Source organism: Poecilia reticulata, chromosome 18 (genome assembly GCF_904066995.2).
Source record: "Poecilia reticulata chromosome 18, P_reticulata-male-v2, whole genome shotgun sequence".
In the NCBI taxonomy this organism is placed as follows: Eukaryota; Metazoa; Chordata; class Actinopteri; order Cyprinodontiformes; family Poeciliidae; genus Poecilia; species Poecilia reticulata.
Window position 1 is genome coordinate 28,628,165 of NC_088847.1, and position 24,215 is coordinate 28,652,379.

Below are 24,215 nucleotides of genomic sequence, written 5' to 3' on the forward strand. Positions count from 1 at the left end.
TCAACCTGTAGTTGTTTTATATAGCAAATCACATTTCTGGGTTATAAGTCAACTCTCATTTTTCCAACAGACACAATTTAAGATTTTTTTTTTAAATTACAGCTAAAAAAAAAATCAATGTCAGAAAGGTGGAAAGAAGAGGAGTTGGAAAGCAATATCTGCATCAAATTCTAAAACAATTAATTTACAGCGTAGTAAAAACTGAGAAATACAAAATACTACTGCTAATAAAACAAAAATAATAAATTAATAACCATTTCTAAAATAAACCTAATAGTAAAAATATATAAATAAACAAAAGACCATATTTGAAAGATTACTCTTGATAATATAAATAAATAATGAATAAAATAAATAAACAAATAAACAGAGTAGATACCAAAATGATACAGCTAAATAAAAAAAACCATCCCTAAAGTTCTAAATAAAGTAAAGCAAGCAAATCAATGTTTATTTTTCCTTCTAATAGTAGTTAATTAATAACTACAGAAATGATAAATTAGCCCAATTTAAATTATAACTGACTTTATAATTCAAATTAATTTAACTGAATGCACGCTTTATTATGGCTTAACCAGTTTTCACCAGCAGGGGGAGCTGTTATACTAAAATGCTACTGTTCTACCTCCTTTTGTCTTCTGGTTAAACTATTTTATTTATACTAAGAATTGCGTTTTTTAATTTCTTTTTGAAAAAATAAAAATATAAGTGAATATTACATTTCATGTTACATTGACAAATAACTGAAGTCAACTTTAAGTTTGATAAATTAATGTAGTAATAATATATTGAACGGTTTATTTACTGCATTAAAATGTGTTTTTTTTTTATATATACCTACATTTAAAGTGATTATTAATTAAAATAAGAATCAGACAAAGGAGAGAAAGGCGAGAGACGGTGGAGAGAGATAGACAATGGGAGCGGAGAGAGAGGGAGGAGGGACGTTTGTTCACGTTCAGCCGCGGAGAGGACGGGGAGGGCGGGGTGGATCCAGCCGGTGTCTCCTCTCTGCTGCAGCGGCCATGCTGCTGTCCGCCGCCTCGCTCCGCGCATCCCGCTCCTCCGCAGGTGAAACCGGCCGCCTCTGCATCCCCGTGACCCGGGTTGACTCGCAGGCCCGGCGCGGCTAGGCTCGGCCGCAACGGTTCGCCCGAACTGGGTCCGCCGGAACGGTCCGGAACGCGGCGGGTGAGAAGGGGGGAGGAAGAGGAGAAAGGCTCCTTAGCAACAAACCGGTTTCACGGCATTATTGGTAGGTACCTCCCTCTGTCTGTCTGTCAGGGTGAAGGGGCTGTCAGCAGCTTAGCAGCAGCAGCGGGTCGGATTGATGGATAAAGTCAATGAGATGAAGAGAGAGACAAACTGTACTCAGGTTTTATAATCATCCCAGCATTTTGTTCTTGATTTTAATGGATTTTCCCAACAGGATGTCCTCCTGAAACGTGGACAAACCAACCCATTTTTACCTAACTGTTCTTTTTAAAAAACAACAAAAAGATGAAATATCATGTTGTGGTAATATTTAGCAGAGAAAAAAAACATGATTTGGGGGGAATCTGTCTTGTCAGTTCAAACCATCTGATTGTCTTTTTCTTTTCTTTTTTTTGCATATCTTTTCAGAAATGGACAGGACACTGAGGATTAAACTTTGACCTCTGCCAAAAAGCCCAAAAATGGACTGGATCAAAGTGATAATGGTTTATTGATTTGGGTTTAAAGCAGGACTAGTTTCGCTTGGTTTGTTCGAAAGCCAGACCACTGAGGTTATGGTTGGGTCAGTGAGACTGCAGTGAATTAGCCTCAGGGATTGAATATAGGAGGTCTAAGATCTTCTTAGAGTTCATCTAGAACTCTGAGGTTCTTGATTGGCCCAACAACAATATATCTAAATTCTTAGTTTAGCATTTCTAAGCTCCACTTTGGTAGAGAACTACTGGATTTACACTAACCCTGATGTGAAGACATATTCCTGAACTACACTGGACCAGAATTGGTGACACAAGATCACAACTGGATTTTGTCAAACCTGATTCTGTTTGAGGACCACAGGTGACTGGTTTGAATGGGAATAGAAGGCCTCTTGAACTGGTTTCGGACCACTTGACCAAGAATCGACTAATTTTGGTGTATTGGAATGTGAATCTTAAATTGGATGAACTCTGAGTGCAACTGTAACCTCATTCGCCATGTCTCTCAGTAAGACCCTTGAGTTGGAGCATTTCGATGAACGGAACAAGGTCCGCCGGGGTCGCTCCACCCGACCCAAACGGGATGACTCCACCGGCAGCGGTGGGGGGTCCGGCCCCAGTTCCAGGGGAAGCAGCCTGGTTCCCAGTCCTGCCCACAGCGCCAACTGTAGCTACTACAGGACCCGCACCCTGCAGGCCCTCACCTCAGAGAAGCGGGCCAAGAAGGTCCGGTTCTACCGCAACGGGGATCGGTACTTCAAGGGCCTGGTGTACGCCGTTTCTAGTGACCGGTTCCGGTCATACGACGCGCTGCTGATGGAACTTACTCGGTCGTTAGCAGACAACCTTCATCTGCCGCAAGGAGTTCGTACAATCTACACCATAGATGGCAACAAGAAGATCACCAGTATGGACGAACTGGTGGAAGGTAAGACTAATCCTCCTTTAGTTAAGGATTGGGTTTCTGATATTTCAGCTAAGGCTAAGTAGGGTAAGCTAAAGATATTCATCTTGATTTCTGCTTAGCATGAATGATACTTAGGATGACAATGTTTCAAAATGTCACAATGTTTCCATCATCGTCTGAAAGACTTGAAGGGCTTCAGTCAGACGTTTATTATAAGAGTGGACAATATGACTGAAGAACATAACAATCTTGATATCAGGGTTTTACATCAGTCAAAATGGATAATTATTGATTTTTGTTGTTGTTTGTTTTAAATTTCTGAAATACTGCCAAACCGATTGTGACCATTCCTGTTTTTTCCAGTTTCCTCTCAAGCGCTTTTAGTCTGTCAGGTTTTTCTCGTCTGGTCATGCCATTGAATTTTATTTTTACGCAGTTATGAGATGCAAAACCTTAAACTTCTGCTGCGCAAGTTATTGAACAGGTTGTTGCTAGGTGACCAAAGAATGAGTGGGTTGCTAGGTAACCCAAAAGTGAAAGGTTGAGTGGCTAAACCCTTTTCTCTGCCTACATCCCCCAGAATGCTGTGCTGTTCTGGTTTGAACTTCAGTGAAATTATTGAACGTTGTATCGAACATATTATCTATTGATATTGATCACATGTCTGTTGTGATAGATATTATTGAGTTATTGCCCAACACTAATTTATTATTAGCCTATAGCATCCAAATGCAGTGGCAGGTCATGGTGATGTGCAGCATTTTCTTCTTGTATTTGATCAGTTTTTAGTCTAACATAATTTAAATGTTTTTAAATAATTTATTGCAAAAGTAATGCATCATAGCCACTAAGTCTAATTAATATCACCCAGCAGAACTCTTATTGATTAATGAAACCACATAGGATGTGATGTTCCACTGTTTACCACTAGGCGGTCTTACACACTGCAGCCTGGAGTGACCCAATTCCGATTTTCTTTGCCGGGCCGTTCACACTGATATGTGTTCTGAAGTCTGAACGGGCAAACGACCTGAAAGTGCCCCGCATGCGCACTAGAGGGCGCCATAGCGTCAGCATTCTCAGTGTTCTGCCAACCGCCATAAAAAGAAGAAGAGCTCAGTGTTTGCGGAAGTAAACATGGAGGCTAACGGTGGAGTTTAGCTTACATATTTGAAGTTGTTGTCCGGCCGGAGCAGCATATTAACAACTTAATCCTCATATAGTCCGTCATGGTTGTTGTTTTTCTTCCTTCCTGCGCTTATCAGGACGCAGAATTTGTTGAGAATCAGTGACGTTCAGTTCGGATGAATGCGACCTGGACGTTATGTCACATTTGAATCGGATACGTATCGGATATGGGTCACATTCAAAAAGAATCCGACCTGTGCTGTTCACACTGCCATGAAAAGATCGGATACAGGTCGCATTACGTAAAAAAAATAAAAAATCGAAATTGGGTCACTTCAGGCTGCAGTGTTAAAGCACCCTTGGTGCACCAAGGGTGTTTGCTGAAAAACATTTTTTTTCTGAAAAAAAAAAAAAAAAAAAAGGACATCACAAATGGTAAAAAGAATATTTTCAAAAAATGGGGGCAAGGCTACAATTTTGTAAATTGTTTAATTAGGAGGCATAATACTAGCAGTTTTTGAATTTCAAAAACCAAAAATTGGATTAATCAGTAAAATCAATCTATTGACCATCCCTAAACTGTAAGGTAGTCAGTCAGAAAGTGGTGCATGTAGCCTTGGGCAACAAGGTGCATCATGTGTTACTGATGTCTGGACATCCGGTGCTCTGACTCATGAACTGAGACATCAGTAACAGAGCCTGGTTGGACCTGCAGCTTTTAAACAGCCTCAGTGAAAACTTAGACGTTCAACCAATACAAATAGTAAAGTTCGAGTTCTTTGTTTCCACCAGTGTAAGAACAGAGCTTTGAAAGATTTTAATAAAAAATGTTGGGGTTTTTTCGATCAAACTTTGTAAGAACCAACACAAAAGTTAAGCCTCCAGGTTAGTCAGTTCTGTTTGTGTGCTAAACATCCGCAGGGAATCTTAAAGATGGCAGGAATGTTGATCGTTAGCATTTTTGCACCATGAGTGAAGGGCATTGTGATATCTGCCATGACTTCACCTTTCACCCCAAAAGTAACACATGGTTTTCATTTAATAATGTAGGAACACGGGACAATTTGGATTTATCTAAAGTGAGAGGAAACATGTTTAAACTGACTGTAAACTACAATGCACAGCATAAGAGAAAATCTACTGTGCAGTTACTAAATTTTAAATACATTGTCAAGGTGCTGATGTGGAATTTTATTTATTTTATTGAGATAGCAATAAAAATGCTATTTATGGCTTATTGTTTTAGGTAACTGTATGGCTTGGCTTCAGTAGCGCCCTAAACACAAATACTCAAAGTGTCATTTATGTCACTAAACTGCATATTTTTAACTGCATTTACTCATATTTTTAATTTACTGATGTTTAATGATGCTCACATGGAGCAAACAGTTAAGAAAATAGTAAAAATAAAATTTCAGTCAGTTTTTCTTCAGTAATTGAAATTTATCAAGACAACAATAAATGTAAATCTATATTCTTTCACAATAAATGAACGAAATGATAAATTCCAACTCCTAATATATTAAAAAAGTGCAACTGGTAGGGTAAAAAAATGTAGAAGATATGAATATTTGTGCTTAAAAACAGCAACAGAGTATTAAAACAAGCCAAAGCAGGTGTAATGAACCCTGACTGAGTTTATTAAAGTCTAACTAGTCCTAAGAGGAAGGATCTGTGATAACGCTACTTTGTGCACTGAGGATGCTCTAAATGTCACCACAGAAACTCCCCAGGTCAGCAACAGCCTTTCTGATGAGCTTTATATCTTAAAAAAACTACAAAATAATCAGTTTCTAATGAAAATTATGAGAAAAACCAACGTGCTTTCAGATTTTACTGTCCTTTAAGAATCTAAATAATCTCTACTTCTGAAGATTAAATCTTTTCAAACCATGACCTGAGACCTTGAACTATTTTCTTCATTATTATGATTTGCTTCCATCTGCATGTAAACAGCTGAAACATGTCAAACATTTTCTCCTTTGTGGCCAAATTCCTCTGCTGTCATCACCAGTTTAACTGCCCATAATATTGATTGATAACATCCGATTGGTTCATCATCAGATCTGCACCCTGTCATCCTGCTGCTCTTCACCTGTGTTTGTTTTGCAAACACACTTGAATTATTTATGTCTGTGTACATCTAGGGTGGAGGAAGTATTTCCTAATCAATACAGGAACTCTCAGGGGATCTCAGGGTTAAATTTCCACTTTGAATTCAAAATGTTTTAGAAACTTCTTTGTCAAAACTGGAATATAAACAAAATTATTCAACTGTAAATATGATAAAAAGCTTCCAGAGTTTAATGTCTTCCAGAGTTAAAGACATTAAATGATATATCTGGGGAATTTTACCAACGTCTCTGATGTTTTCTGTTGCCTGAAGGGACTTAGAGAGAAACCGAGCAGCTTAGTATCAGCAGTTTATCATCAATATTGATGTTGGACTGGTTGTAAGGTCTTCTAATGAACATTAGTGGCAGGAAGCCGTTCAGCCGGAGATGCTCTAAAAGACAGACGCGTCACTCTGAGCACTTAACACGCAGAATGGACCGTGACGGATTTAATCCGAGAGTCCAAAGTGGGAAATGCATCCTTTACAACTTCTCTATGGACAAACATGAAGGCATTCTGTTGAATGATTGGCTGCTTTCCACCTCAGCATGTTTTCTGGTCAGAAAATGTGGAGTTAATCAGTGAAAAGCTGTGAGAAGCACCATTTCTGAGAAGGACAATGGAATATGGCAGCAAAAGTTAAGGGTGTCTTCACACCTGAAAGTCGAGTAGACTCGGTTTGATTGGGACCAAAACTAGAACATTTGTTACATTTTCAGCTGCTGTGGTTCACTTTCACGCTACACTGTGTCAAACGAACCAAACCATTTGAAGAACCTGTTCCTCTCCTCGCCTGTGGGGGCGCTGCAACAAGAAATGACACAAAAACGTCTGAAGAAAACCTTTCATGAAATGTAAACTAAAATGTAGTGGCATCAGATTTTAGCGGTTGTAGGATTTTTCTTTTGTCTTCTTCTGGTAGCGCTAGGCTACCGCGTTTGTTTTGGTTGTATTTACCCAGCATGCCCTGCGCTGCAGTCTGCTTCCTGCTTTTGGAGCCGTCTCTGATTCGCTTATATATTCGAACTGCACCAGAGTTCACTTAAACCAAACTGAGACTGAGGTTTCTAGATGGACCAGAGTCCACATTTTTGTCCCAAACGAATCAGACTTTCTAGGCAAACGAACCAAAGTTTGATTAAAACGGACTAACAGGGTTGGTGTGAACGCAGCCTAAATGTTTGGTTCCCATCCAGTCTTTTTTAAACCCAGGATGTTCTGGTGTCCCGGCTGAATCGGCCCGGAGTGTTTCTGCGTTTAGTCACTGAGGTATTTGTATAACAACCCAGAGCAATCCTGTCCAGCTCATTTGAATCACAGAGTGAAAGTCGGCGCATGGAGAGACAAGGTCACTGAACAAAGCCTGGAGGGAGGGAAGGTGTGTCTGTGACGCCTGGAGGCAGGAATATGACAGATACAGAGATGATGAGGAGGAAGATAAACCTGTATTAGTCTTTTGGTTGTTGTTCTGTCAGTTCTACATATTGTTAAGCTTCCTTCATGGTAACCGTTGACTTTGGTTGAGGGAATAACAAGTTTTATGCTCCTAAAGGGACATTTTTGCTGTCGGTCCTGCTAAATTAAATATTTCCTCCCAGCAGCTGTTGGACTCTATAACCAACAAACTCAAAAAGTCTTTACATCTCCGATGTAGTTTGCAGTTTTTTTTATTTGAAATTAAATCCCTGCTGTCATTTGGACATTTTTGCTGTTTGCACAGTTTTATTGTCACTTTTGTTTTTTAATTAGTTGCACATTTTGTACATTGTTTAGAAATAATTTCACTCCTCGGTTGCACATCTCTTTGGATTTTAGTATTTTGTTTTAATTACTGCAGAGTATTTTAGGTTGTAATTTTGCTGTTTCTGTTCAGTGTGATATTCTTGATTCTGGTTTTTAATTACATATTTTTGTCTTTGTGTGAAACTATCTTGCTACTTGAATGTTCCCACCAAGGGACAAAAAATAGATTTTTATTCAATCCTGGTATATTTTAAACTACAAAATCTACATGACATTATTGAAAGAAAATTTTTTTTTAAACTCAGAAATATCTACTGCAGGAAAACTGTAATTGTTTTCTACTTTCTGGGTTCAGAATGGAAGAAAAACCAAAATGGTTTTAGAAAGAATAAATGTATTTTCCTGAATGTATTTTCAAATAAACAAACCAGAAGACGGTTTGTAATGTAAGAAAAGAAAAGAAATGTGTCAACAGAAGTTGATTTCTGTACATATTTTATGCAGACTTTGCAAAATAAAAGCTGAAAAACTTTTAAAAATATATTTTTTGCAGTATTTGCATGAGTGAGGGACTCAGCTGAGAAAACTTGAAGCTGGTGATTAGAAGCTGTTCATCAGTTTGCTGATGACTAACATTTATTAACATTCAGCTTTAATATTTGCTCCATTAAATCAGATATTTTGAGCCTCCTGCTCGCTGGTTAACGCTGACGCTGATTGGCCGACCGAGCTCCATGTCACTGCGTGTAATTGCTGCTCTCTGGCTGTTATTTGTAACCTGCTATTAATCGGCCAGTTAAATCCTGAACTGAGTGACTCTTACAGCAGAGGCAACGTCTCTGTTACAGGAGAAAATCTGCAGAACAATGGTGGTATAAATAGGAGCTCCTTGTTTTAATAACGACCTGAATTTATAATGTTTCTTTCTTTCTGCTCGGATCTTGAACGTGACTTGATGACTGATGTGTCCTTCACAGAGCAGGAGAGTTGATCTGACGTCTGCTGTCACTTTGTCTTCAATCTACTGCCTCGTATTTCAACATGTCGGCTGATCTGTACTTTTCCCCCTATATGTCAGGGATGCAAGTATTGATTAATGAGTTAATCTAAAGTTGATTAATTGATAACTTTCTTAAAAACCTGAGATGGGGCCAACCATCTTTCCATAGGATAAAGAGCTAAAATTGTCCACATATGCTGAATTTATTATTTATTATTTTGTGGCAGCTGTATAAAATACAGACAGAAAATTGTGGTTTCCCACATTAACTTAGACATGTTCATACATTATAATACATTAAATAAATTAGAAACCTTTTAGGTTGCAGAAAAGAAAAATAAAAGATGAAAAATATGTGAAACGGTTAATCCTTATTAACATGCAGGTATTCATAAAAAATTACTGTCTTTACTCATTTTAGCTCATTGGCATCATGTTTTTTTCTATGTCAAGTTATAATTTTTCTCTGGTATCTGTGACGACATATAGTAGAATAAATTTACATCAAAAAAGAAAATTTTTAGATTAATCTCAGAGACAAGGAAATTTATGAGCCTCAGAAGTTAAAAATTTTCTAGAAAAAAGAAAATTTTGAGATTGGTCTTGGAAATTTTCTAGAAGAAACTTGCAAATTTCTGAGTTTCAAAACTGGAAAATTTGCTAGAAAGAAAACCTGAAATGTTGAGATTTTCAGAGGTTTACTGGAAAATACAATAAAATTATGAGTTGGAAAAGTCATAAAGATGTTGGAAAAAAAAAACCTGAGAAATTTTAAGATTGATCCCAGTACATTTTCTAGATTTATTTAGTTTTTTTAGATTAATCTTAGAAAGTTTCCAGAAAACACAAGGAAATTTATGAGTTTGAAAATTTGCTGAAAAAATTTTCAACTTTTTCATTGGGAATTTCTGAGTCCCAATGAAGCTCAGAAATTTTAGGATAAATCAAAGTTTTGAGTTTCAAAACTGAAAAATTTTGGACATTTGATATTTTAAAATTTTTTGGAAAATTTCTGAGATTAATTTCAAAATTTCAGATTTTTTGGTTTGAATTTACTCCTTTTTTTCCTACATAATACGCCATTGTAAACAGACGATTATTCGATTAATCTAAACAGTAAATTTTCTCATCGATATTTTGCTGTAAACGCATCATTCTCATCTTCTTCCCGTCCAGGCGAGTGCTACGTCTGCGCCTCAAACGAACCTTACCGGAAGGTCGACTACACCAAGATCTCCGTCCCGAGCTGGAAGCCCGGCGCCGGTTCTGGAACCGCGACGTCCGCCTCCAGCCGGACCCCGACGGCGTCCGCCGGCGTGTCGACGACCGGCAGCGCCGTCGCCAAAGAGCGGCCCGAGAGTCGGGAGGGCAGGGAGAGCAAAGACTTCATCAAACCCAAACTGGTGACGGTGATCCGGAGCGGCGTGAAGCCCCGCAAGGCGGTGAGGATCCTGCTCAACAAGAAGACGGCGCACTCCTTCGATCAGGTGCTGGCCGACATTACGGAGGCCATCAAGCTGGACTCTGGGGCCGTGAAGAGGCTCTACACCCTGGACGGGAAGCAGGTGGGGCGCCTGACTTTACTGTTCCACCTAGAGGTCAGAAAAGACGTTCAAATCAGCGACTTATTTAAAATAAAGACAGTTGTTATTAGAGCTACAACTGCAATTAGATTTGCATATTTTTCAACAAAATATGCAATTATTTCTCATCAAACGAGACGATCCTGTAAAATATATTTGATAACTGCAGTATTTTCTTTTAAGATGCAAACTTTAATCTTATGAAATGTCATCATTTTATCATCTAACATTGATTATATCTGTTATTTCACTGCGTTTCTGTTTTATTCAGAAAAACTTTAGCGTTTGCAGCAGCTTGTGATTCCCATTAGGTGAAGTAGAATCGAACAAAGCCGTCTGAGTCGAGCCAGAAATCAAATTAAAGCGCATTACAGAATTACTCCTCAACAGAACCGCTAATTTACAGTTCGGGTCGGCCTGTGGCGCTCGGCGCTCAGCAGAACTGCAGCCGTCAGCTAAAGTCCAGTTGTTAAACACTCTGACTGCGCTCTGATCCGCTCTGCAGCTCGGTTTGGTGTGAGGATTTAAAGTTGTCACAGGCCGACCGGCGGAGCTATTTTTGAACAGAGGCAGGTTTTTATTTGAAGTTGCAGATAAGCTGAAGGAAAGCAGAGGCAGCAGAAAACCGACTGAAGGACGTTTGTTGTTGTGAACGCAGCTCGGATCTGAGCGAAGAGAAAAACCTTTTATTGAGTCACGCAGAGATGAACACACCCTGATTGTGTCAGAGTGGATGCAGCATCCACTTAAGGATAATAAAGCAGCGTTCACTGCCTTCAAAATAAAAGCATGCTGGGCTGCAATCTTGAAATAGTTGTTTAATTTTAGCTTTAAAATAATTTTTGTTCACATTAAAATGTTGCTGTTGAGGTTTTATGCGTGTCTGAGCTGCAAAAAGTGCAAAGAAAAAAGATTTTAAGTGGTTTTTCATGTATTGAAATAATGGAAGAGTTCTAAAAAGGAAATATTTAATATATGCAGAACTAAACAGGCTAATTTTAAGTGAAATATAAGAACATTTAGGTAGAGCTGCTGTGAATTTATTGGGATTAAATGGGATTTAATTCATATTTACTTTAATATTTATTTATTTTTTTTGCAAAAGGTTGGATGCACAGAAATACCTGAATTTAAATTAGCTTAATATTTCAATGCAGCTCCTAGAATTAAAAAGTATGCATCTGAGGAGAAATTTAGTGTTTCACTAAATTATTTATAACCTGGTTTAAAAAGAATTACACATTTTTAAAATATATTTTTTTATTTAAAGGTTTTATCTGTATTTATTTTGTATTTCTTTATAGTTCAAGCACTAAGTGGCTTGATGGAGTTTAAAATCATAACATTGAACCAACATAAAGTTGTTTTTCTTGGTTTAAATAGCAAAGTTTCTTCTATTAATCTAATTTCATAAAATATTAAAACATTTAAAACTATAAAACTATATTAAAACTATAGGAGTCACATAAAACCCACATTTTTTACCATTTAAAAACATTAATTAAATTCTCTTTTTAAAATAAAATTGCTGATTATTTTTCTCTTTTTAAACTGGGACTTTTATTTTGAAGGCACTTCAGTCCCAATGAAAGCTTTTATTCTGTCGGTCGGCCTCAGCATGAATGCATCAAGGCCAAAGTGTGTGTGTGTGTGTGTGTGTGTGTGTGTGTGTGTGTGTGTGTGTGTGTGTGTGTGTGTGTGTGAGTGTGTGTGTGTCCTCACGTCTCGGCTTGCTCGGAGAGAAACGCCATCTCTCACCCTGCAGTGTGGTCTCCATGGCAACCGGCTCGCCAAGGAACCGGCACGTTGTCTAGGATCCAGTTCCGGAATCGTTTGGTGTCGCCGTCGCCATGGAAACAGAATAGCATTAGCATGAGTTTGTAGCATAGAATCAATTCAATTCAATTGAAAGTACTTTATTGATCCAAAGGGAAAATGAAAACGATCAGCACCAAACGTGGGAACCTGAACCTCTGCTGTGTAAAATGAGCTTTTACAGAAAGTGAATGTTTTCCTTCATTTCTCTGGGGAGCCTCAACATTCACCGTTTTCTCTCTGCTTCCACCTGAACACTTTCCTGTTAAGCCACTTGATTCTGACTTATGGACCTTTCAGACAGAAAAGCTCCTGAACTCGGGGGAGGAACCCAGTTAGCCAGAAGCTAACGGTTTAATGCATCATAATTTCGTATAATACAGCTAATAATAAACCACATTTTTAATTAGCAAAAGAAAATACTCAAATATTTTCACATTTTTAGGCCACATTTGGTTTAGCATTATTTTCATTATGTTTGGTTTAGTTTGAAGAGTAGCATGTAGAAATATGAACTTAATTTTACACCTAATCCAATAAAAAACTATTCATGTTAACTTTAACAATTCATAATCTATTTTATTTGTTTTGTTTGTTTGTTTTTATTTACATTTTATTCATTATTATTAGTTTTATTTTGGACATTTAAAATGTCTTCCAGTTCCAGTGTGGACTGTTCTGTACAAAATTAAACAAAGTTACTAAATATTATATTGGGGCTGCACAGTGGTGCAGTTGGTAGAGCTGTTGCCTTGCAGCAAGAAGGCTCTGGGTTCGATTCCCAGCCCCGGTCTCTCTGCATGGAGTTTGCATGTTCTCCCTGTGCATGGTGGGTTTTTTCCGGGTACTCCGGTTTCCTCCCACAGTCCAAAAACATGACTGTCGGGTTAATTGGTCTCTCTAAATTGTCCCTAGGTGTGAGTGTGTGTGTACATGGTTGTGTGTCTCTGTGTTGCCCTGCGACAGACTGGCGACCTGTCCAGGCTCTCGCCCAAAACGTTAGCTGGAGAGGCACCAGCACCTCCCGACCCCACTGAGGGACAAGGGTGTAAAGAAAATGGATGGATGGATGGATACTAAATATTATATTTTATCGCAGTAAATCCTGACAGTTTATCTCAGGACCTGGTGTGAACTTTGCTGCAGCTTCCCTCCGTTTAATCCCTCCTTTCATACTTCTGCTGATCCCTCTTTTCTTCACCTTTCCTCTCTCTCTCCGTTTCTCCGCCTGCATAAATCCGTGTTGATGAACACTTTGTCTGTAATCCTCAAGACACGTTCCTCAGCGGCTCGTTGTTTGTTTCTGGTCTGCCAGAAGCTGCTGAAGAGCTGCAGACATGATTTAAATATTCCCATCTGTCCTCCGCTCAGAAAAGAAATCCCTCAGTCACTGAATCTAACTGTGTGTGTGTGTGTGTGTGTGTGTGTGTGTGTGTGTGTGTGTGTGTGTGTGTGTGTGTGTGTGTGTGTGTGTGTGTGTGTGCAGCTGACCTGTCTGCAGGATTTCTTCGGGGATGACGATGTGTTCATGGCGTGTGGGCCGGAGAAGTTTCGTTACGCGCAGGACGACTTTGTGCTGACGCATTCTGGGAAAACCTCGGCCTTCGTGAGCGGTGAGCATCAGAAACACAAACTGAAGGCTGAAATTTTTACCTCCTTTACCTCCAAAATCTGATGAAATATTCTGGATATCTAGAATACTTTTGGCCCTCAGCGTTATAAAACATAAGGTTATTCCACAGTGTTGCACATCAGAGTGAACCTGAAGCTTAAAACATATGACAGGTTTCTTAAAGGTGACGTTTTATGCTTCGTTGAACAGGTTAGGATAGATTTATGGCCTACACAAAACAAGAAAGTCAAATTTTTCGCACAAACTCATTCTTAGAAAATGAAATTTTATTTGTTTTAAGGCCTTCTGTCATTTTAAAGCCAAATAATCTGCTGCAGGCCACGCCCCCAACTAAACGTTTACACTCACACCTTAAAATAGCTGCAAACAGGCACAATTCTACAATTCTACAGCTTTGAAAAGCAGAAATGGAGCCTCCTTTACAATCAACAAGAATGTAGCAAGTGATTTCTGGATGGTAAGTCAACAACACAACAGTTATCTTTTCCAGCAGCCATTGTACAGCACATCTTCCAGCTAACCAAACATGCTGGAGTTCCACTTAGGTTGCTAGGTAACGGGCAGACATTTTTGAAACAGCTCAAAAAACAGCTGGGTAATTTTTTAAAATAATTTGGACTGTTTTTATAAGCAACAGGAGCCCAAATGGAAGAACAAAAACTTCTCCTGTAAAATGTTAGACCTGCTGATTCTGAAGGCCAATTTTGGCCAAAACCATTTTTTCTGTCTGTAAAGTAACTAAATAAATCAACAAAGTCGCTAAGTTGGCAGCAGCGGGGCGGCTATCAGCAGAACGTCCCGATGTGACGTCTGAGTAGAAGGACAAAGTGGCTGATTTTCAGATATGATCAATAAATCATGGCTGACTTATCGATGAACCTCTCCTTGTTTTATAGCAGCTCCTATTGAAAATCAACAAAAAGTTTCTACGTGGAAGTTTAAAACCTGCTTTCGATAGAAGCATGAAAACATTTGCATGATGCATAAGAAAAAGTAACCAACTTTTCCGTCCATCTGTCCGTCTCCAGAGTGCAGGACCAAGACGCCTCGTACGCCTCCTCAGAAAACCCCCAAAACTCCCAGCAGCTCCAGCTTCTCCTCCTCCAGGACTCCACCCAAAGGTTTATCCAGGACCAAGTCGCCGGGCTCAGGTGGGGAACCACGACGGTTACCATGGAGACACAGGTTTAAGAACCAGTTTAGGAACTTATTGGTTTAAGAGAAACATCCAACCAACCAACCAACCAACCAACCAACCAACCAACCAACCATCCATCCATCCATCCATCCATCCATCCAACCCACCGTCCGTCACATTGAGTTGTATATTTTAGGCATACCGATACGTTTAGAAAGTTTGAATGTTTTCTTTCAGTTGTTTTATGGATCTTAAAATGACTCTGTGACTTTAAACATGCGAACACGTTTTAACCAATCAGATCGCTCTTTTCTCCGTCATGCAGCCAATGAGGTGTCAGGATCCCAGGCGGCTGTAAAGTCCAACAGGTCCAGTCCGTCTCCCACCAGTCCCGGGACACGACGCAACTTAAAGGTCAGAGAGACGATTTATGTTTGAAAACTAGTTTCCTCTCAGATTTATTAAAAAAAGTTTAATTCAGATTAAAGTGATTTAAATTAAGTTGACTGAATCTGAAAGAGCTGGTGTTGAACTGGAAGAAAATCTCTTCCATATTCAGAATAAGGAAGGTCAGACTCTGTTTCTTCTGCTGCTAAAGTTAAGAGATGAGCAGAGTTTGCCCCCTGGTGGCTGCAGGAAGCTACTGCAGTTCTCTCTGTCCTGTTTTCATTTAAAGTTTATCACCTTTATTTTGCATCAAATTACAAACACTATGAAGCATTAATAAAAATGACTAAAACCTCATCACATAGACAACAAAAACAACGTTAAAAATCAGTTAAAAAGCCCCAATTTTCATGGTTTTGAAGTTATAAATGGCTTTGAAAAAGGAAGCAGCTCATAAATGTGGATCTTCCTCAACAAATATATTTACATTTTACAAGAAAAAAGCTATTAAAGTCTAAAAACATTTTCTCAGTTTATAATTCAGATTTCCTGCAGTATTAACTGGGATCTGACCTGGTTTTATTCCCTAACATCTGTTGTTTTGCCATCAGATTTCTCCTCGCCGTGCGTCTTCCACGGATGTGAACGGGGAAGCCGAGCAGCCGGACGACGACGCAGAGGAAGGTTTGTGCTTCCATTGTGGTAAAAATGAAATTTAATGAAGATTTTTTTAGTTGTTTCTTAAAAACATAACAGTTTTTAGTCTTTATTATTAGAAAAATCCACTGAAGCATCATAGATAAAGATGATGAAGCAGCTTGAGTTTAGCTCTGTTAGTGCTTCTTATTATTCATAAAATCACATTTTTTAAATATTTCTTGTCTTTCAGTGAATGGAAACCGGTCCGTTTCGTCCTCCACCATCAACGAGAAGTACAAGGTGGGAAAAGTGATCGGAGACGGAAACTTTGCTGTGGTGAAGGAGTGTGTGGAGAGGTAAACCGCACTAAACGTTATGGAAGTAGTTAGATGGTGTGCAGGTTTTAAATTTAAAGATTAATTATATAAATAAAAAAAATAATCATTTTAAGAATCCTTTGTTGCACATTTGTAATTAAATATAAGTAATTTAGTACAAAAAGGCAATTTTTTCAAAGAACAGCTAAATTAGAGCAGTAATTCAACCAAAACTATACAGAAAAAAATATGTTTTATTTAAGATTTTTTTTAAATCCTTTGTAAATCTTCAATTTTTGCAAAAAAAAAAACCCAACAAAAAACTTATTATAGACACCTTTTTGTATCCGGTCATTAGTTGATTGATTCACAAATTGATCTCCAGATCAGTTCTACTTTATTTATGTTGAGTCAAGCAGAAAAATACATAATAACTATTTTATTAGCTGCAGTTTCCTACAAATAATGAAGCCTCCACTAAAGCAATGCCGCCATTGCAATTTAGACAGTGACATGTTTATTTTATATACATTCCTAATATTGTATAACAAGCCTTAAATAAAAAATCGGTAATCGATTAATCGTCAGAATAACTGATACGCAAACTAAAATAATTGTTGGTTAGTTTTAATCCATTTTCTCTGCCAAATATTTTAATTAAAATTCATCTAATCTGCTTAAACTTAGGGTTTGCTGATTGATAAAAGAGTAAAAATGATTGATTATGCCTGTTTGTCGTTTTATCAGGTATTTTTTTCAGGTTTTAACTCTTCCTGCTCGTTTCTTTCCGCAGGTCGACGGGACAGGAGTTCGCTCTGAAGATCATCGATAAAGCCCGATGCTGCGGGAAGGTAGCTGCTGCTGCTTCCAGCAAAAAACAGTTTTATTATGGCTCTTCTGCAATAATCTAAACTAACAAGCTGTTAAATTGCATCAGTTTGTGTGTAGTTATTAACTTTTTATCTAGTTTAGCAGGATAAAAGATTTTCTGAGTAAAACGTTTCTCTGATCAGGAACACCTGATCGAGAACGAGGTGGCGGTTCTGAGGCGGGTCCGACATCCTAGCATCATCCAGCTGATCGAGGTGGACGAGACGCCAACGCAGCTCTTCCTGGTCATGGAGCTCGTTAAGGTCCTCTGATTGACCTCTGACCCTAAAGCCACCAATCTCAGACCTTTAAATTAGAAAAAAAGTTGTCATTTTCAGATTCTTTTAGCATTATTGTTTTTTCTATCAGAAACTGAAGAAATATTGATATTAGGCTTAGATTTTTTTCTTTTAAATCATGTTTCTCAATGTTTTTTGCACATTTCTGTATTTTTCTCTGTTTCATGTATTTTCCAGCATCAGATCTTATACTGTTAATACTTCTTTTTAATCCAAACCTAAATAAACTGATAAATTAAGCTTAGATTAAACAAATGAGAACTTTCTCAATGCGTTTTTGAACATATTTGTGTTAATAGTTTGTTTCATTGTTTAATCATTACTGAATGAATAAGTAAAGACTCCATTCTCCACGTTTAACTCGTTCCTTCAGGGCGGCGATCTTTTCGACGCCATCACCTCCTCCACCAAGTACAGCGAGCGAGACGCCAGCGCCATGGTGTTCAACCTGGCCGGAGCCATCAAGTATCTACACCGGATGAACATCGTCCACCGAGACATCAAACCAGAGAACCTGCTGGTACCAAACGCATCATCTTCTGCTTTAACCTAAACTCTGCGGCGCTCAGTTCTGGTTTCGTTCTGCAGGTGTGCGAGTATCCGGACGGCACCAAGTCCCTGAAGTTGGGGGATTTCGGTCTGGCCACGGTGGTGGAGGGTCCGCTGTACACCGTCTGCGGCACGCCGACGTACGTGGCGCCGGAGATCATCGCCGAGACCGGGTGAGAGACAGGAAGTAAAACACTACGGCCAGTTCTTCCAGCGTTCCTCTCCTTTCTTCTCTTAGAGAAAATGGAATTTGTTCGATACTGTGAATTTCCCAGATTATTATTTTTTTCATTCGTTAATTGAAATTCTTTATCCATTTTTTGGTGATGGGTGTTTGATTTTAGTTTTTAATTCTATTCCGTTTAACTACTTTTGTACAAAACAGAGATCCAACAGTCATTCCCAAATGCTGCTAAATACAATAGTTTTATTATTTTTTATTGGTTTTTAATAAACCTACTAAAGCTAAAAGTGCAGATTTGCTGAAACACCAGAGACTAAAAATGACATTTTTTTAAAAACCTACTGAAAAACATGGATGGTTCTTTTCTTTTTTGCTCCTTTATAAATGTATTTATTTGCTTCTGGATGTTTTTATTATTCGGCAGAAATGATAAAGATTCCTTAGATCTCCCGTCTTGTTAATCAAAAGAAAATGTTTATTCAGATGCATTAAATACTTTTCATAGTGATAACAATTTGTGTTTGTGCAGATTTTATTTGGATATAATCTAAAGTCATACAAGTCACACATTTTTATTGGATTTTTTCTTGATCTTTGTGGTTTGCTAGATTATTTAATTTCCATATTTTGGTGAGTAAATCATCCCATTAGTTCATAAACAGCCAGTAATGTTGATGTTTCTTCTAGTTATGGTCTGAAGGTGGACATCTGGGCAGCTGGAGTCATCGCCTACATCCTGCTCTGTGGTTTCCCACCTTTCCGAAGGTCAGTAAACGCAACAATTTACTTTAACCAGAAAATTATCAATAAATATTTTTATTTACATCACCATGCGTTGGTTTCATGTTATTATGAGCGTTTCCTGTTTTATGTTCGAGAAGGACTTTGGAACATTTGTAATTTTTCAACAGATTCAATAAAAATGTGCATATTTTTGTAACTTTAATGAGCTAGTACAGTGTGTTTTATTTGTAACTGTACGAACAGAAATCTGCTTTGCTTTCCGCAGTGAGAATAACGTCCAGGAGGAACTGTTTGATCAGATCCTTAGAGGGAAGCTGGAGTTTCCATCTCCAGACTGGGACAACATCAGCCTGTCAGCAAAGGTTCGGATCAGTTTAGGAAAAATAAACGTCAGATATCAACTGAACCGAGGTTACAGCTTATCGATAATTCAGCAACATGCATAAAAGTCATTGTTTGTTCTTTGAAATTACCATAAATTCAATCAAGATCTCTGTACATTAATATCTTGTTGAGAAAAAAAGAACTAAAACGAATGATCATCATCTGTTTTAGTTTGTTTTGGACTAAAGCTCGGTTATCCGGAGCAGAAAATGGCAATAAATCAGAAATTAAAGTGAAGCTAAAAGAAACAACCTGTAGATGTGACCTGAAGATGTTATTAAATCTCAGACCAGTCTTTTACTGCTGACACTCCTCAGATGCTGATCAGTCAGATGCTGCAGGTGAACGTCGATGCTCGGTTCACTGCAGAGGAAGTCCTCTCCCACCCCTGGGTGACGGTAAGAAACATAAAAATGAAAGTTTTTCCACTCGGCTGCAGCGTTTCGGTTCTTACCGTGTAGAAATGTGTCTATGATGGTGGTAAAGTTGCTTTTTTTGTAGGATGAGGCGCCGGGAGACTCAAACGCTGTGAGTGGCCCTGAGGATCACGCCGGCGAAGAAGCGCAGGAGTCGGATCGTGAGTCTCCGATTCTGGAGACGAAACAAGTTCCCTCACCACTGGTTTAGGCCGCATCCCAGTGCCACTGGTCTGAGGGAACCAGTACAATCCAGTCTGGAGAGTCTTCACCAACTGGGAGCCGAATAATCTTCCTAAAGTCTCCATTTACCTGCAACCGGCTCCCTTTCACTTCTAGGAAAGTAAAACTTTAAAATATAGACAGATGAAATTAAACATTCTCAAATACATTTTTAGTGACTGAATTACACACAAAGTGAAGTTTTCCCAACGTCATCTTAGGGACGAGGTCTAAAACCAAACTGTCCAGTAGCTGCGTTTCCATTACATGTCTGTGCAAAGCTGTTGATATTCCTTTAGTGTTGGGGAAAAAATGTTTTTATTGGAAATGTTTGCCATGTTTCCTGAAAGAAGATTACTTGCATAACTGAAATGATCAGTGGAAACGCAGCTACTGACAGGCAGACAAATCCACTGAATACTTACAGATTTATTCACCACATCTGCAGGATTTTCCCTCAGATCTGGTCAGAAATGTTAAATAAGTTTGATAAATTTGCCTTTGCTCTCAAAAACTGAACAAAGCCCACTATCTCAATTTGGACATTTGATTCTGGTACCTGTTTCCATGGAAACTCAATCAATAATCTTTTATCGAGTCTCTTTTCTCTAAATGAGCTTTATTATAGTTCATGTTAAAGTTTGCAGACATAAGGTTCACTTCTAAACAAAATAGCCTTAAATCTATTTTAATTTCCAGCAAACCAAACGAATTTGCATAATTTAAAATGAACTCAAAGTTTATTTCCTCCACTTCTCTCTCTGGTCTTCTGACATGGACTGAGTTTCCTGGTTATTTACTCCAGACCAGTCTCTCCAGTATTAAATCCAGTTTGTCTCCTGGTAACCGTCCAGAGCGCGTGCCAATTGATCCCCAGGAGGTTTTGCACACGGCCCGGTTCTGATCCATTAAAACAGGCGCCGCTGCTGAAACCAGGTCCTGAACACACGGACGAGCTGCCGACGCCGCCAAAGTTTCCTGGTTAAACGGCGTGGTCTGGAATGAACTTTCATCGGGACTTTACTGATTTTGCTACAAATAAGAACTGCTATGAAGTTCCTGCCAAGCCAGGATGTCTTCCATTCATCTGAAAATGTGTCCAACTTTTGTCTCTCCTTCGGTGGAGAAAACTCATGTCGTCGTCTTCTGCTACTTGTCATCAACCTGCTAAGGAGATATTTGAGCACTGTGCCTGTCTGCGCTGCTGATCCAGTACTTTTTATTTATTTATTTTATTTTACCTCAATATTCCCATCTTTCTAAAAATAATGCAGGATCTTGGGAAATATTTCTCCAGAAGGAACAATTTTTTGAATATTTTCTGAGTGTTTATGAACTGAAGTGTGAGTTGATTAGAAGAATCTTGGGAAAATGAAGGCAGCAAATCTGAATTTTGGCTTTTAAGTTGTAATGAGCAAGAAATAAAAGTCAGAGCTCAAAACACATCTAATGAGCCGATTCTCATTTCCTATTAATCATTTCCAGGCTACACTGCAACAACACAAAATATTACCAAGTATTTTGGGTCCAGTTTCTTGTACAAATATCTTAGTACACCTGAAATACGACAATTTCTGCAAATATCAGGAGCTTGGTTAAAAGCCAGCAGAGCCTGCTGGTTCTTCTCCACCTTGCTGGATTCAAAGCCAAACTTTAAACAACAGAGACGATAAAATGATTTTGAATTCTGAATACTATTAGAAATTATAAAAAAAATATTGACATTTTAGTCTGGAAAAAAGATTTGAGCTGAACTTTGGAAATGGGATTCAGCCTCGGTCTTTGTTTTCTGGTCCTTCATACCTTCACCTAATTTAAAACGTTCTGTTTTATTCCTGATCAACTGACTGACGTCCATTTTTATCACCTGAACTGTTCAAGCATCGCTTTAAAGATGCATTTGGACTGAACGTAAGGGCACACTGCGGTCCAAACGATGAGCTCTTTGCTTCTCTCACTTTATATCATTTTAGATAAAAGGGTAAGACTGTAAATACTGTAGATATCGTTCTGTCCGTCAGTGTCTGTGTGAGTCTGTTGTGAAGTAGGAAAACAGTAGCAGATTGAAGAATAAGTAGTGTTACAAATGAAAAGAACAATCTCATCGTCATTGCCTCAAAAAAAAAAATCCTACCTAAAGAAAAAGATTTTTCACATAACTAATAAACCATTTTGACATTTGAAATGTAATTTCAGTATTTAGATAATAAGAACAAAAACAGATATTTGGGGTTCAGGGTTTCTGGTGATGACCTGTAAGGAAAGGTAGCAAACATCAATGAATCTCTTTCTTTTCTATAATCATGTTACATCCAACTAACGTTCGTCTCCATTTGCACTTTCCATGAAACTGTCTGTCCAAAGCTGCGTGTTTGTTTGATGTTTTCGCTTTTGGGAAAGAGGAACTTTTGAGATGGGTGTTTGCATCAATGGGAAGGTAGTTCCCATCCATAAAACTTGAAAAGAAAGTGTCTCAATAAACGCATTGACCTGATGCAGTGATGCAACCTTTCCATGGCCTTGACCTTTGGTTGGAGTCGCTCACTCAGAGTTTGGCTGGAGGCTCTCCTGAATCTATAAATGTTCAAATTCATTGAAATCGTTAAAATTCAACCATTCTTGGGTTGATTTTGACACATAAAAAACCTCTGAAACTGGGCTTCAGTTGAAGTAAATATTTGGAAGAAACTGAACTTTAACTGAACAATTTAGGCTGAATTATTATACATTGGGAAGCAGCTGAACATTACATGAACTAGTCCAGTGGTGTCCAATTGATTCACCAAAAATGGCAAATTTAAACTACTGGCAGGCCTCAACATTCATTCATTTAAAATGCAAAATTTTGGATTTTTTAATTTTATTTTTAAGTTTTACCTTTTTAATAAAACATTTGTATGAATTGTACATCATTAAAGATCCAAAACATAAACAAGGTTTTGGAGTGCTGCATTTTAAAAGAAAACATTACATTTTTAAATTCTTATTTTCTGTGTTTGTTGGCCAAGTTTTTGCCACTCCTGACTTGTGATCAGAGGCTGAACAGAATAATTTCTAGGGCCAAAAATGGCCCCCGATCCACACTTTGGACACCCCTGTTTGACAAACTCCTAATAATGGCCAAAGTGATTTGAATCAGGTGCGTCAAGGCACAAATGCAAAAAATAAAAAATTCATATTATTGCTGATGGAAACAGATTTTTAGCTGCATTTAGATGTCTGCAGTCAAATGTTTTAGTTTCTTAAATGTATTCAGTCAGAAACATGTATCTGAAGTTGGGTAGTAAAAGTTTCTGATGAGCTCAGACTGTTATCATCCATCCCACATCACTCTGCTTATCGCTGGGTGTAATATTGCGTCAACTTTTGTTATTGAGTTTCTAACAAGCCCGTCTTTCTGAGCTGCTGTTACCTGGGAGAAAAACTTCAGCCAAACTCTGGACTGGCGCCTTGACCTTTGACCTTCTATGCCTGCTATGAACCCAGTGGTCTTAATTCTTTTCTCTTTGCTTTATACCAAACCAAGAGGAGCCTTCAGTTGTTGTTGTTTGTCCTGCTGACACCTGAGTCAAAAATGAGAGGAAATCTGTTCAGTTCATGAGAATCTTTGATAAAAATGTTTTACTTTTTCAAACTCTTTGTAAAAAAAAGAAGTGTTTTCCCAAATTTTAGTCTTGCAGATAAACTCCTAAGTGGTGCATTAAGAAAATAAAAAACTTAAAAAAGAAAAAAATAATCCAGAATTGAAAGAAAATATCAAAGTATTAGGGCCTTATTAAGAAAATAAAATAATGAAATTGTAAGAATGAAGTCAGAATAATATGAGAGTAAAGTTGTGGTGTTACCACAAAAAGTCATAATATTACAACTTTATTTTTGAAATATAATATCTCATATTATTATAATTATTCTCATATGACTTTATTCTCGTAAATTTATTACTATATTCTCACATTATTATGACTTTATTCTCATATGACTTTATTCTCATAATTACATTTTTTACTTTTTCTTAGTGTGGCCCTGATAATTAATGGTAAAAATATATATGCAGCAATAGTTAATATTATCTGCCTTTACATTTAAGTTTTCAGTAAATTATTATGTTTTTGTTTTTGCTACTTTTTTCTGTTTTCTGTCTCCCTGACAGGTAACCAAAAGTAGAGAAGCAACTCTGGTCCTTCTGGTTGTAAACTGTAAACTTCCCATTGAAACGTTGAGGCTGGTTCTCTTTAAATCACTGATAAGGCTTTATTGACATGCAGGTTTTATTGAATGTTGGATGGTGCAACGCAGAGATCAAAGATAAGATGTAACTGAACTGAATTTTTCCAAGCAGATTTTTTCAGGTGGCTTTACTTACTGGGCCCTGTTTGTTTGTTTGTTTGTTTGTTTGTTTGTATGTTTGTTTGTTTGTGTGTGTGTGTGTGTGCGCGCGTGTGTGTGTGTTT

The 24,215-nt window shown here is 38.1% G+C and overlaps 1 protein-coding gene across 1 annotated transcript; it reads left to right on the top strand.

The window, feature by feature from the left end:
• The first annotated feature begins 940 nt into the window (after positions 1–940).
• On the top strand, positions 941–23,561 carry LOC103480876 (serine/threonine-protein kinase DCLK2-like). The gene is made up of 16 exons (XM_081599193.1): positions 941–1,255; positions 1,624–2,619; positions 9,761–10,149; positions 13,469–13,595; positions 14,644–14,766; positions 15,079–15,167; positions 15,752–15,824; positions 16,030–16,135; positions 16,890–16,947; positions 17,110–17,229; positions 17,639–17,785; positions 17,854–17,987; positions 18,686–18,763; positions 19,008–19,104; positions 19,444–19,524; positions 19,628–23,561. The coding sequence occupies exons 2-16, from the start codon at positions 2,190–2,192 to the stop codon at positions 19,751–19,753; spliced, it is 2,178 nt and encodes a 725-aa protein (XP_081455319.1). The 5' UTR covers positions 941–1,255; positions 1,624–2,189; the 3' UTR covers positions 19,754–23,561.
• The last annotated feature ends 654 nt before the right edge of the window (positions 23,562–24,215 follow it).

Coding starts and splice junctions, on each gene's coding strand:
- LOC103480876 (XM_081599193.1), top strand. CDS start 2,190: ATGTCTCTCAGTAAGACCCTTGAGTTGGAGCATTTCGATGAACGGAAC. Junction 15,168..15,751: donor GGACACGACGCAACTTAAAG/GTCAGAGAGACG, acceptor TTTTGCCATCAG/ATTTCTCCTCGCCGTGCGTC. Junction 17,786..17,853: donor TCAAACCAGAGAACCTGCTG/GTACCAAACGCA, acceptor TTCGTTCTGCAG/GTGTGCGAGTATCCGGACGG.